At 33.1% G+C, this 15,511-nt stretch overlaps 1 protein-coding gene across 1 annotated transcript; it reads right to left on the bottom strand.

Annotated features, from left to right (window-relative positions):
- Positions 1 to 10,556: 10,556 nt before the first annotated feature.
- Positions 10,557 to 15,511, bottom strand: LOC107609837 (uncharacterized). The gene is made up of 11 exons (XM_088492606.1): positions 15,365 to 15,511; positions 13,940 to 15,234; positions 13,733 to 13,815; positions 13,321 to 13,459; positions 13,130 to 13,213; positions 12,820 to 12,981; positions 12,644 to 12,731; positions 12,031 to 12,108; positions 11,734 to 11,922; positions 11,593 to 11,649; positions 10,557 to 11,237 (listed from the first exon to the last, which is right to left on the bottom strand). Exons 2-9 carry the CDS (start codon positions 14,009 to 14,011, stop codon positions 11,837 to 11,839), a joined length of 792 nt encoding a protein of 263 aa, XP_088348732.1. The 5' UTR covers positions 14,012 to 15,234; positions 15,365 to 15,511; the 3' UTR covers positions 10,557 to 11,237; positions 11,593 to 11,649; positions 11,734 to 11,836.

Genomic DNA, 15,511 nt, shown 5'->3' on the forward strand with positions numbered 1-15,511 from the left:
TATTCCTTAAGTAATTTTGGTTCATTTCTTAGTTTAATTGAGGTTCATTTGGGTCCAGAAATGAATTGGATATTTTTTTGTTGATGATTGAGTCTTTTTTACTAGTTCAAAACTGAACTAATTTCGGTTCGTTTGTGTGTTAATTGAGGTTCACTTGATGCTGCTGTAAGTATTGACCAAGTTTTTTATTCCTTAAGTAATTTCGGTTTATTTTTTAGTTTATTTAAAATTCATTTGGATCCAGAAATAAATTTGATGTTTTTTATTGATGATTGAGTTTTTTTGTCTGCTTGTTCATAACTGAACTAATTGAATAGGAATGGAGTGAAATCTAATGCAATTTCATAAAGTAGTAATGAATAGTTTTATTCTTCTTTGCTAAAAAATTTGGTTAATACTTATCAGTAGTATTAAGTGGATCTCAATTAACACAAATGAATCGAAATTAATTCATTTTTGAACAAGTAGTAAAAAAGATTCAATCATCAACAAAATACATCCAATTCATTTTTGGATCTAAATGAACATCAATTAAACTAAGAAATGAATCGAAATACTTAAGAAATAAAAAATTTGGTCAATACTTATAAGCAGCATCAAGTGAATCTCAATTAACACATAAATGAACCGAAATAAATTAAAAAATTAACCGAAATTATTTAATGATGGCACCAGAGAAAATCAGAACCAATAAAAATGTTAGCAAAATGTTGGTGTTGTTGGTAATGACCATAACGAAAGAGAAAGATAACAAAAATAGAAAAGAAGAAGAAGATGCATCATCAGAGAACCTGCGTGCGCGGATTTAAAAGAATAAAGAGGAGGAGGAGGAGGAAAGAAAAAGAACATGTGTTCACGAATTTAAAAGAAGAAAAAGAAGAAGAAACAGAGAAGGAGAAAAAGAAGTTACGTGATTTAAAGTGGTTATGACACTTAATTAAATTTAATTAAGTATTTTCTTTTGATGTAAAATTTTATTCAACCTTTATATTATTATTTAAAGACCCAATATTCATTGCCATATATATACAACATTTAAGGCATAATTAATTCTACTGAGTCCCGAAAGTCAGAACGCCCAAGCGAATCCAATTTTACAAAATCCCATTATGCCACAACAACCTCTCAGCTCAGGCTCCCAAAGTCATCCGCAGCTAGTACAAATCTGATTATTTGACACTATACTCCCTTAATCATAACACGTGTCACCACAAGATAAAATCTCTGTATATCTTTATATATTTAAATTTTTATAGTAGAGCGATCCATATAAAATTTAGGATAACTTACATAAAGAAATGAAATGAAATTTAATATTATTTGAATGTCCTAAATCAAATAAGATGAAGTAAATGTACTCCTTCTATGTAAATCAAAGCTATTAAGTTCAATTTAAGTTATTTCATATAAATCGAATTGAGTATATTCGATTTATATGAACCTCTAGTAAATCGAAGTGACTATATTGGATTTTCTAGTAGAGTCACGTTGAAAGTTTCAGTCCATGATAAATCGAATGAAGCTACTTAGCAAATCGAGTCTAACAAATTTGATTTACCAAGCAAAATGAGTCAATGCAAATCGAATTCTCTTAATTTGATTTAGGGTACGAGTTAAGGTATATAATACTGACAATTTGGGATATTATTGTTATATGTTTATTTTTTATTTTGGGTTCAATTAGAAAATTAGTAATTTTTAGTACCAATCAATTTTTTTTAATTATATTTGAAGGTTGTAGAAGGCTTAGAGAAGGAGAGAGGGAGGAGGGGAGGGGGTTGAATCTATGACCTTCTTTGAGTTTAATGAAATTAGGCTTAACTTATAAACTTTCACTTAGATTCAGTTTGAACTCAGCAGCGAAAAATTTATGAGACAATTTCATTTTGTCTCATGAATATCAGAAAACAGAACAGAGAAGGGAAGAGAGAAGCTGACGCCATCATGTATCCTGGTTCAGTTGCCTTGTGTAATGCAACCTACATCCAGTCTCCACCACAACAGTGGTGGAATTTTCACTATAGTTAAAGTATTACATACACCAATTATACAGGATTGACACAATTCTTTCACTCTCAAGTTCTAACCTAACTTGACTTGGCTATGCTAATACCTAACTCTTTACTCTTAGTGCTAACCAACTAAGAAAGAGGTACCTCACAGGTACAAGATACAAGACAATAGAAACAACCTAAAGAAATATGAAATCACTCTAGGCTTTTCACTCAAGTGTATCACTCAGCCTTTAACACTCATTGACTTTTACTTGAGCTCTCTCTTTTTGCCTTTTACAACTCAAGAAATTATAGAAAAATATACATTAAAAATGAAAAATACAATCTGTAAAACATGAAGGAGATTGATGCTTCAACAGCCTCTATTGCTATGTAGTGAACCAGATTTGCTTAACTCTGATTTAATTTCTCATTATGGCGGAATGTTCCTTTGATAGAAAGTACTGTCCAAGTTGATGAACTCTCTCAGAGAAGACTTCTCAGAACAAAAACTTCAAACCTTGGTTCTCTCTCTTTGCTTCAGCAGGAACAAAAATTTTCTTTTTGTATCTTCTTACATGTTGCTGAGATGCTCTCTTCCAAGTCAAACCTCGAGCTTTGTGCTTTACCAACTTACCCTTTCACTGTTTTCAATTAATCCCTAAATTGGAATTTTGAAACAAATCTCTTTTTCTTGACCGAATGCCTCAGAACAGCAAAGAAGAAAAGTTTTTAATGGTAATCCCATATCTGAGCCCTTGAGATACTACTTTGTTCCCAAGAAACAATCTTGGCCTTTGATTCACAGCAGTGTGTATCAGACACCCCTTTCTCCATTTATCTCAGATTAGAATAGCAGAAAGTTGGAGAAGGAGGGAAGAAAGTAAGATGCATGCAAAAGGAAATGAATCACCTTTAGCCTCTGACTTAGCTTGATATGGTTTGATTTGGGTGATTAGATCTCAACCTCTTTTTGCTTAACCATTCTCTTTCTTTATTCTTTGGTGAATGACTTAGGAACGAAGCTCTCTCTTTCTCTCTCTCTCTCTTCTATGGGTTCTGACCGAAATGAAAAGGGAACGTTGGGTTTGGTGGAAGCACTTTGGAGGGATCAGCTTTGTGTGAGATCAATTCGGGCTTGGATTGGCTTTTTTCTATTTCAGCCCACTTGATTCTTTTGCTTAACAACTTTGGGCTTTTAGTGCTATGTTAGCCCACTTTGTTTCTGGTTTGATTTTCTTCCTATTGGGCTGCTGCAACATTCTTTCTTTGGCATGCAACACTAATCAAATTCAATAAAAAACTAATTAGGTATTTAACCCACTAAAAATAATGTTTGTCATCATCAAATTAATTTAGTTAATTTCTTAACTCAACAATCTCTCCCTTGATGACAAACATAATTAAAACATTAATCAAAAGGAGTTGAATTTGAATAAAGCTAAGAAACTTCCCTTTGAGTGTTGTTACTTGCTTTTGTGTTGCTCCCCCTTTCTTTTTCAAGGGTTGCTCTCCCTAGATTTATGCTCTTCTCTTCTTTTCTGTTTGCATATTCTCATAGAAAGCATAACAATTTGACTATACCCAACTTGTTATTCATGAATGAAGCAAACAACAAGGTTTTCGAATATCTAATATTCAGTTCAAAACTTTTCAATATTTAACCAAACAGAGCATTAAGTATAACTATGGCAAAATAGCAACACCAATTTCAAATTCTGATGCCAAAAAAGATCACATCATTCGTAGCATTAGCAAAATAATCAGATTCATAAAAACATAAAAATAAATCAAATTCATATACTACTACTCCCCCTTTTGTCATCAAGAGTGGAAAAACACTCAAAACCAAGTGAAGGGATGCACTTTAAAACCTGCACAAAAGTGTTAATGCAAAGTCCAAACATCTAATTAACTGAAAATAAATGCAATAGTATTTAAACGGTATACAGTCATCTGAAACAAAACATAGAGTAGTTCAAAAGGAAACAACAACAGTATTATGAGACAAAAGTAAACAGGAGACAGCAGCAACATGAGACAATTCTAGACATCTGAACCATCCTCCTCAGAATCAGCTTCTTCTTCAGCATCAGTGGCAGCATTTTCATCCTCTTGGAGATTATCAATGAACTTCATGAAAACAGCCACTCTATCTCTTGATTTTCTTAGGAAGTTCTCATGCTTGCTTGCTAGCTTCCTATGTTCTTTGCTCATAGCAATCATATGGTTTGACTGGGAGACAAATTCTTGTACCACATCCTTAACAACCCTAAATAAAGCAAATTTTTGTCCAGTTGAGACTGAGGTACCCTCGGTAGAAGGAGGAGGAGAATCCTCAGGAACAGATTCATCATCATCATCATCTAGAACCACCCTCTCAGAACGAGTTGGCCCCTTTTTTCTGCTGTTTCAGTGAACCACCTCCTTTTAGATACGAGTGTCTATTTTCATATGACTCATTGGACAAATCAACACCAAAATGTTCAAAAACACAAGTTAAGAACATGCCATAAGGAAGGGCTTTATCTTTCTCACTTCTAACAGAATCAAACATATATCTAACCATTAAATAAGCAAAAGAGATTTCTGTTTTTGTAAGAATAGCATACAAAACAAGAGTGTCAGTGTAAGATACCTTTTGATATGAACCACTCTGAGGAAGGCTGATATAATTTACTATACGGTGCAACTGAGCATATTCATAACCCAGGGCTCTGTGAGTAGGGGTAATGCCATCAAAAAAAGAAATGTGTTCACATACATATGGCAGAGCATCACTGAAGGAGAGACCTACCCCTTTATCCCACTTACCCGAAGTGTAAGCACAAGCCCCAACATCAGTGTATTTCAATGAATCACTAATCATTTCATTATTTAACATAATGTCACGACCTTTCACATAAGAATGAACACTGCCCTCATGATAACTCATATTAGCATAAAACTCTTTGACTAAAAGTGGGTACACTGGCTTTTTGATGTTAAAAAGATGATTCCAGTCCAGAAATTCTAAATTTTCAACAAAAGGAAAACCTTTATTTTTTAGATTGGGTAAATCAGCAAGAAATGTGGGACACAGGGTACGGTACTAAAAAACTCCTTCATAAAAATCATTATTCTTTACATACCTAAATCTGTGAGGATTATAGTTTGAGTGGGAGGTCATGTAGTGCAATTTGTGTGGAAAGGGATCAATGTCTAGTTCCCTAACAGATTTAAGAGGGATACGTGGTTCAACTCTCTGAGGACGAGTAGGAATAGACCTTGGCTTAGGTTGAGTTGGCTCAGGGGCTGGTTCGGCTGCAGCAAGGCGTTTCCCCTTCGAGGTGCTGGGTTTAGAAGAACTGGGTTTTGAAGGAGGCTCCTTAGGTGACGACGTCAGCTTGGCAGAGGAAGGGTATCTTGGTGTATTCTTGGTCCGTGCCATAGGGTCAGTGCGAGGAGGAGAGTTTGGAGGAGAAGGTGAGGGAGTGAACGTCTGGTCTCATGAACGAGTAGAAGGAGAAGCTTTTGATTTTGCTGGAAGCTTGAGAAGCTTTTCATGAGGAGGTTTTTGAAGAACTGTTTTCTTCCTCATTAGGTTTAACCCTGGTTTTCGAATGAAGTAAAGCACTAATGGTAGTGGGGAAAGAAATCGAAGGGTTAATGGTAGGCTTTATGAAGAGAGATGTTTAGTAACTGCCATAAAGGAGGTTTCTTGTACCCATGCAACTGCATCACTATGACTTGACATTGAAAAGACTTGACATCACAAAGAAAAAGTGATTTGATTTTATTAAAAACTAAAACAGAAATTAATTTTTAATTTGAAAACTTTTGATTAAAGGACAAAAAGAATAGAATAAAAGAGAATAAAACACATGGATGATGTAACACTCATTTGGATCCAGAGGTGGTTTATTTTAAGGAAACATGTTGGATCACTCAAAATCTGAATTTTAAGGTTGGCACAGATGATTTAGCACGTGCAATAAAGCCCAGAGAATGAAGTTCAGAGAGATGGTTCTTCATTTGCTCAGAATTGTCTCATCCCAACCTAAGAGACAAAAACTTCAACAAACACATCAGTAATTTTTAAACAATGAATCATGACTTAAAATCCCTAGACTAGTCCTAAGCATGCAAAATCTGTCTTTAGCTAAAGGTTTAGTGAAAATATCAGCTAATTGCTCTTCAGATTTAACAAATTTAATGCTGATATCCCCCTTTTGAACATTTTCTCTTATTGAGTGAAATCTCACTTCAATATGTTTAGTTCTAGAGTGCAAAACTAGATTCTTTGAAATACTAATGGCACTCATATTGTCACACAACAAGGGAATATTTTCAGCATTTAATTTATAATCAACAAGCTATGTTTTTAACCACATAAGCGGAGAACAACAAGAAAAAGCAGCTATATACTCAGCCTCTGCAGTGGATAAAGCCACTGTGACTGCTTTTTACTTGACTAGACATTTAGAGATTTTCCAAGGAAACAACATATGCCTGATGTGCTCCTTCTATCAACTCTATCACTAGCAAAATCTGCATCACAATAACCAAATGTAGAAAAATCATCAATCTTAGGATACCATAAACTGAAATTAGATGTGCCATGAACATATCTAATGATCCTCTTTACTGCTGAAAGATGTGACTCTTTTGGTTTTGATTGGAATATTGAACACATTCCAACACTTTACACAATATCAGGTCTAGAGAAAGTTAAGTACATAAGAGAGCCAATCATTCCTCTATACCTAGTCTCATCTACATCTTTCTCAATTTCTCCATTTTCTAATTTTGAATTAGGGTGCATGGGAGTTTCCATTGGTTTGGTATTTTCCATACCAAATTTCTTAACTAGTTCCTTGGCATACTTCTCTTGATGAATAAAAATACCATTTTCAGTTTGCTTAATTTGAAGCCCAAGAAAAAAATTAAGTTCACCCATCAGAGTGCCTTTTGCAGGTACACTTCCCCTCACTTGTTCTCTCCGCATGTAATATACTTTTGGACGAAGAGCTCGGACCTCCAAGCCTATAGCTCAGTGTTGAAGGCAATAGCTCGGTATCAGCTTCCAGGAACCGAGTCGTCCTAGGTTACTCACCCAAGAACAATAATAATCCTATACATTATATCCAGAGCTTTAATTGATCTGCATACTTCGGTTGCTTCAACCAAGCCAACGTCAGAAACATCTGATCCAGAGACATCAAGGTATTCCCAAGAAGTATTAGCTAATGCAATCAGGACATCATCATTCAACAACATTCTCTGTCTTGTAATAGCTGCCACTGTCGTCTATCATTTAGAATTAATTCTTTAACCGTAAGAATGCACTTATGCATGACCCTTTTTTCCGTACAAAATGCAATAAAAGATTCTTAATAATAAAGTTGTTCATGAAATTAAGCCGCAAAGCAGTTTTTTTAACAAAAAAGGCTCTCCTAGAGAAAAAGTTTACAAACATTTCTTACATGCATTCGCATTGCGCAGGCTACAACTTCAAAATTTTTCTTTCCAGAAATATATGCATGAATAAATGACCAATCAATCAATAGATTTAACAGGCAGAATCATTTTCTAGAAAACTATCTTTATCTCAGCTGGCAATCCGATAGCAATCTCTGCCAAATCCGTAACAATATCCTCCAAATGTTTTCCGATAACTCCAATGCATAGGCTAACCAAACTTGGAGGCTTCATCTTCTTAGGCAGTAGTCCTGCATATAATTTTATCCCAAAATTGAACCATATTAAGGCACCGGCATGGCTCAAAACCTATGATCCACAAGTAAACTACCTAAACCTCAAAACAACCAAAAACATACATACTGGCTCCATCAAAGAATACAAAACACATTTTAACAATCCTATTAAGGTGCAAAACTCAAACTAAACTTCCTTGAATATCATTAGCACAAGTCATAATAACCAAACACAGATTCTAAGGCTCAAAGGACAATCCCTAAGTATACAATCTGCTACTTTCACAACATTAGCTACCATAATCAAAACAGGTATATAATCATATGGAATCAAACTTCAATAAAAGCTCCAAATGAATTTTATTCACCATTCCCAAATTTTCTGTAAATTGGAACTGAATCTAAAATGGTCACACAAGCTAATTAATTGTCCAAACCCCTCCCTCTTTTTTCTTCTAATTTTCATTGACCATACCCCAAAAACAAAGCAAGTGCAATTCATCATAGAGCTTGAAAAGTTTGAAGCTTTACTAATAAACAAACAAAAACAAAACAATGACAGAACCACGCTTACGTGAGGCAGTGCTAAGGCATATGATCCATGGTCCTTGTGGAACACTTAATCAATCTTCACCATTCATGAAAAATGGTAAATGTAAACGCAACTACCTAAAAGAGTTTGTAGCAGATACACGACGAGGTGATGACTCATATCCTCAATATAGGAGGCGATTTGATACTTCAATCTCTATAAACCAAAATGTCACAATTGACAACAAATAGATAGTTTCGTACAATCCTTGACTACTACTAAAGTATGATTGCCATATCAATGTAGAGATATGTAGCAATATCAAGAGTATAAAGTATCTATACAAATATTGCTATAGGGGACTAGATCGTGTTGCAATGGAGGTTCACAAAAGTTCACATTATGACGAGGTGAAACAGTTTATTGATGCAAGATGGATTGCCGCTTCAAAGGCATGCTAGAGAATATTTAAGTTCAACCTTTATCGAATATACCCATAAGTTGAAAGGTTGCAAATTCATTTGCCAAACTAACATTAAGTGAGGTCTTATGAGCACCAAACTATTTCTGAAATAGTTAATGATGACTATTTTTCAAAAACAATGCTCACTGAATTCTTTGCACTTAATCGGGCTAATGACCAACAATCTAGGCATCTTTTCTATAAGAAAAATCCAAAATATTACACTTGGCACATCAAGGAAAAAGAATGGCATTGGCGCAGATCACAAAAGAGAGCTATCGGTTGGATCTATACTGTTTCACTAACAGAAGAAGAAAAATTATATTTGCATATTCTGTTGTCAAATGTAAGAGGGCTAACTGGTTGAGATGACAAACAAAATAGTAAAAAGATTCATATTAAATTATAAAAACTAATGTCATTCTTATTATAGTATAATCACATTATTTTAAAACTTATAAAATAAAATAATAAAGTATAATTTAATTAATGTGCACAATAAAATAAATACGAAACTTATACAGTAGGTACCCAATATGAAAAGCAATGATGTACTATATTAAAATGCAACTAAACTTTATAATTATTAGTTACAAAACTTATAATGATGTACTATTATTCATTATATTAATTGAAAATAAATATTTTGATATTAATTTTTAAGATTGTTGACAATAAATTTTGATCATTTGAGCAAAAATTTTGAAGGATTTATATCATAAATTTCTTTTTAATAAATTAATAAGATGACTTATCAGGCAAATTAAGAAAATAACTATAGTTTTTATACATCTAGATATTCAAGAGAGACAAAAGAATTATTTTATTAAAACTTCAACAACACATAAAAGTTATCACAATAGATGGTTATAGATCAAAATGATAGATAAGATTGAGAGTTATGATAATAGTACTGGGTGATAATTAATTATGATAGAGTGAAGAGAAGATGTAAAGAGAAGAAGAAGAAGAAGAAGAAAACAAGAAATGAGAAGAGAATAAAGTAATATAATAGTGGTGATGAGACAATACTAGATATGTGTATAAAGAATAATAGTAAAAGAAAAGAATAGTATGTGGCACGGTGAGAGAATATAATAAAAATATAAATTAATAATTAAAAAATAATAAAACTAAAAATAATTTTAAAAATTAAATATAAAATTAAAAAAAATATATTTTTTATTTATTAAAAATATGTATGAAGATACATACAACATTGTATAAAAAGTTTATTTCCACTTCAAATTAAATATTGTTGAAAAAAAAAATAAATTATAAATAATTAAATTGTAAATAATGTTTGTAAATCTTTATCTTGATTTTGTTATATATGAAGATAAAGACAACATTACATAAAAAAATTATTTCTACTTCAAATTAAATATTGTTAAAAAAATAAATAAATAAATTTAATAACATTTATAAATAATTAAATTGTAAATAATGTTTATAAATCTTTATCTTGATTTTGTTATATATAATAACAACATAATAAATTTTTTAATATCTTATTTAATTTAAATTTATAAATTTTATAAATTCTAAAGGTTAAATAACCTATAAAATTTTCATATTTATTTTTAAATTTTTAACTTTTTAATTATTTAACAATTTATAAATAAAAAATAAAATTATAAAAATTAATCTCTTCAAAACAATAGAAAAACGACTAAACAGGCACGATAGTTAATTATAATGACAATTAATAAATATTAAATAAGACAAATTTAAGTTATTTTTATTTTTATTTTTTTATCTACCAAACATTTTCAATTAAATTATATGTGTGAATAATAGATGTTGATGAATGTATAGATTAGGAACAAACTCGAATAAAAACAAATAAAAATAATTGGGAGAATGATATATTTTCTTTATGCACGCCCTTTTTTTTATGGACTAAGCCAGCCAGGTGAATGATAACTAACAACAAATAATTCCGTCGCCCATAATTTGGAGGGAAAAAGAAAAAGAATGAGGGTTACAATATGCGAAAGAAATCAAACTATAATGTAAGGAATGAATGACCAAATAATCTGATGACTGCTGATCACCACTGAAGTTGAATAAGTTGATAGATCCATTGCCGAAAAAATGGTGCAGAAAGCAAGGACATCACAAAATGTAGGAGCAACATCAGTTTCCCAAACCAACTGGTGAAAGAGAATGCTTGTTATTGAAAGGGGAATTTGTTGTACTCTTCCTCCTTGAAAGCTCCTTCTCTTCTTGTTCATCCTGTCTGAGAGTATCTCTCATACATTCGACTGGTTATAGTGGTTGCGACTTGCGACATCCTTGTGTTCCATCTTTGGGTGTTTCTTTTGTTTCTTAAACCTTAAGCTGCCTACTATACATATCAAGTGTGACATATCAACCTAGGTGAGGATGAAGACAAGTCATACAGAAACAGAAACCGTGGCCGTTGAAGGAGTTTGGGATTTCTTCTTTACAAGTTCAATGGTCGATCGGAGGTATTTATCTTGATCACTCAAACCTGACTTGGCAGTTTCGATCAGGTTAAGGCAAACGCACGATAATTCATCATTTACCTGCCAATGATGAACAAAGAAACCATTATTAGTAATCCAACCAACCACAATCCATGAATGGTACAGAGAAACTGAATTTCTGAGCCGTGTAGCAAACATGCAGGGACAAGGACATTCCATTTTCTAAAGGAGGTATTCTTTAAAAAGAACAAGCAAATAATATTTGGCTTAACAGAGCTGGAGGATTTGTGTGAATTTTGCCTGGTTAGTTATTCCAAGTTAGGATATAGTTTGTTAAGAGTTTATAATGCAATCCTCCCTTTTCCTTCTTAATTTTCAGTTTTACAAATGAATAATGATGAGATCCAATAGAACTTTAAACACAAAGTTGAGTTAAAATTACAACACGGCCTACCATGAAAGATGATACAATGCAATTGCAAGCTTCAAGTGCCATTGCTCCACGTGCGGCCTTCATTTTCAGCATAGTAAATCACTACCAATTAACATTAGTCAATAAATCAGAACAAATATCAATTAAGTAAAAATGGTATACCCGTGAAGGTTCTTGTTGAATGGCACTAAGCAGGTTCTCAAGAACAAGCTTAGTCAAAGAAACAAGTTCTTGCTTATAAGAAGAATCCCCATAGAATAACAGGTCATTGCCTGGAATCTGGAAACAATATAAAAATGGATTCACTTTTGCATTTGGTTGGGAAGTGGGTGCCTGCTTTGCTAAGATCACCTTCAATGAAGTTAAGAAAATCATTTTTCAAAACAAATATATGAGGAAGGGATATAAAGAATTTTGAACTTTCCAGATAAAACACTGAAAAATAATAATATCAACAACCTGGAACCATAACTAAGAAGCCACAGAGCTTTCTAATTGATGAGACTAGTCCTTCAACTTCAGCTGGGGTTTGCAAGCCTAAAAATCAAGCAAATTAACAACCAGATGTATTTATTGTGGTGTTGGGAGTACAGAAAATAAATCTTCTAGAGAGAAGGTACAGTTAGTGGCACAAGCAATGCAAATTCACCACTTCACTTAAAAACTAAGCAGCTAAATGTAAGATACAGATTCTTAAATCTACCGATCTCAGAAAACAATGATGATTTGGTCTTCATCTATAGCATATTGTGATTTGTAAAATTGTAAGAGTCAATGTTATATTAATTATTCCCAAGAGCTATTGCTTAGGAAATTATATGCAAGAAGCAGCATTTGTTGAATGAGTTTTCTTCCTTATACAAGTTTTGAGCAGTAACATCCACCATTATATACAACAAGGACAATGACCCCAAAATACAACCATAACCAAGGAATGGCTATATTTGCTTTCCATTTCAGTTTATGTACTGATTAACTCTCAAGTAAAATAACTGATAATTATTGATAACTGGGACAAGTAATAAATGAATAGAACATTGTACTACTCTACATGGTTTACAAATAAACTAACCATCCGTGATATTTAAGGTCTGCAAACAGCCAACTGCGGAATCAATCAATCCATCAGAATGAGAAACCAAGCCAACTAAGAATGCAACCTGAAAAATTAATAGGATGAATCCATGACATGTATGGATGTAGCAGAAAAAACACACAATATTGATGTGCCAAAAACTGAATATCAACCTCGGCAGTCTCTAGGAAAAGATCAAATTGCTTTCTCTGAGCAGAAATAGAAGGTATTGTGATTTCACTAAATGTAATGCAGGCTTTGACCAAACTCAAGTGTTTCTTAGCACATTTCAAAGCTTGAATTGCTAAAGAATTGCTGGAATGAACAAGGGTTTCCTGCAAGTAAGAATAATTGCTATGTCATTACAAAGATTAACATGAACGGATAGAGGGATGGAGTGGTCGATTATCCTATGACATGTGTAATCTTTTTAATTAAAAAGTATCGGTTTAATCAAACAACTGCAAGACAAAAACAGGAAACCTTTAGTTCATTAAATCTACCAAAAGCTCCTCGGCAATCAACTAGAAAAGCTAACTGGTGTTCCATCTCTGCCCCATAATCTACCTAGTGGTAGAAAACAATTGCCAACAATTCATAATCATGACAATGCCATTATCACAACTAAATAAAATTAGCATATAGGCAATTGATAAGTAAACGAAAAAAGTTACCATGTGCACAAAGCGGGATATCGACTGTGCCACTTGGCTATCACCATCTTTCGCATTCTTTGCTTCAATGTTATCATGTAAAGTTCGAGAAATTTCAAAAAGTAGCTGTATGCACAATGGATCCCTAATATGATCGTTCCTACTTAACGGATAATGATATATAATTCCCAAGCAAAATGAAGTCTTAAAACATTACACTCCTAAACAGTAGACAGAATCCAGTAAGATGATGCTGCAGCAGCAGCAAGGATGTCAAGAGAGAAAATATTTGAAAAAGCAAAAGAAAACACTAAGATCTAATATCCCATGGAACTAAAAATTATGGGAGAGAGTTGACTTCTTGACCCCTTTAGAGTGAGGCCAACAATCTCGGGTGGTATCTTTGTCTAATACGCATAGAAATGGTACGTACCTTGTTGCCAGATTAAGGATGTGCAGAAAGACAACATCTTGTGAACTCCCAAACATTAAATCTAAGATCTCTGGAAAGTGATTCTACAAAATAGTAAACATCATCACATTTCTTTTTGCTCCTAATGTATTGAAGAATAGCATAGATTAACATACAAAGACAAAAAAAAAGGATGATAAGATAAACAACATATGAGTAGGAATTTACCAGACACAATACATCCTCAAGACACTTAAAATGAGACAGAATCTTCCCCAAGAGAGATTGTAAGCTTGGCATTTCAGCTTCTGTCACTCCTTTATTCCGAGCACGCTGCGAAATGCCTTCCAAAATGGTATTCAGAAGATCACCCTGATATTAAGGAATTTATTTTAGATGAAAGCATTAACGTTCTTCTCAGTTATTAGAGACTGGAAAGTATATCAAGGATCAGAATAAACTGTTATCGAACCACAATTTAATACATCAAAGATCAAAGCATTTAGCTACTCATCTGTTTGAACATGCGACAACAAGCTTCATCTCAAGGAGCAAGTTCAGTCCCTTGAAAATGGAATTAAGTGTCATTGTTTATTTTATAGTTACATATCATTTTTTAAATCAAATTCTAATAATCTATTCAACTGAAATATTTGTTAATACTTCTATAGATACTGTTGACGAAGACTTGCTCCATTTTTGAAGCAATAACTACTAGCATGCTTATTCTATTGATAATATATTAATTTTGAGACGCAAGTTGACTAAAGATTGACATTATACTAAATAATATTGCTATATCAACTTATTATTAGAAGTATCATCTTCTCAGTAAGTCACTAACTCAAAGAAACCTCTTTTCTTTTTATAGAAAAAGAGGTTTTGTTAGAAAAGAAGAGAAGAGTGCAAAGGAGGATAAGGCATCCTCACAAAGAATCCATTTACCACATTATATAGAGAACAAACATCCATCGGACTGTATACACACAAACTTACCAAGTGATTCTGAAGAATAAGATCAGCATAAGCATCTATAACCTTTAGGTACTCATCGAGGCTATCATACTGAGCAACAACCCGACATTGCAGCAAAAATAGATAAAATTAGAAAACTTGGAGTTGGAGGCAATGCCATATTGACCAAAGAATTCAACGCTAGGAAGCCTAATGTTTATAGAGTACAAGGTTAGTTGTTCCATGGTATAAGCTACTTCGACCTCCTCAGAGATCTGATGCAATTGCTCATTTTGTCTAGATTAAAAATAAAAATAAGGTTTATGATGGTATGACAAAAAGTTCAAAATTGATCAGATTTATGTAAATATCATAAACAAGTCAAGAATTGAAAAATCCAGGTTATAGTAGCACATGAATGGTAGGTAAGAATACGTTATGGTTTAGCTTTCAATCTGCCACCTAGCATCGCCCCAACTGATGACCCTAACTTTTGGGGTCAATTCCTGAATTATCAGAGGTCCTTAGCAATATGTTCTCAGAAGATAATAACTTGCCAGCCAAGTAGCCTGTTGATGGGATAAGGAATTAAGGATCTTGAATGAAGAGATGGAGATATAAAAATGGAATACATACAATTGCAAAGAAAGTAACAATGCAACTCCAAATAATGGAAGATGGACTAGAAATCTGTAATACCTGAATGATTTTATCTAACACAGCATTGACAAGGTCAACTGAGATTTTCCTTTCATTTAGCCTGAACCCCAGCAATTGAGAATTTCGAAAATTATATTGGCCTATTCCATAATGGGCCCAAATTCACAGTACTCATGACCGAATTAT

Source organism: Arachis ipaensis, chromosome B7 (genome assembly GCF_059453495.1).
Source record: "Arachis ipaensis isolate K30076 ecotype BB chromosome B7, ASM5945349v1, whole genome shotgun sequence".
Lineage (NCBI taxonomy): Eukaryota > Viridiplantae > Streptophyta > Magnoliopsida > Fabales > Fabaceae > Arachis > Arachis ipaensis.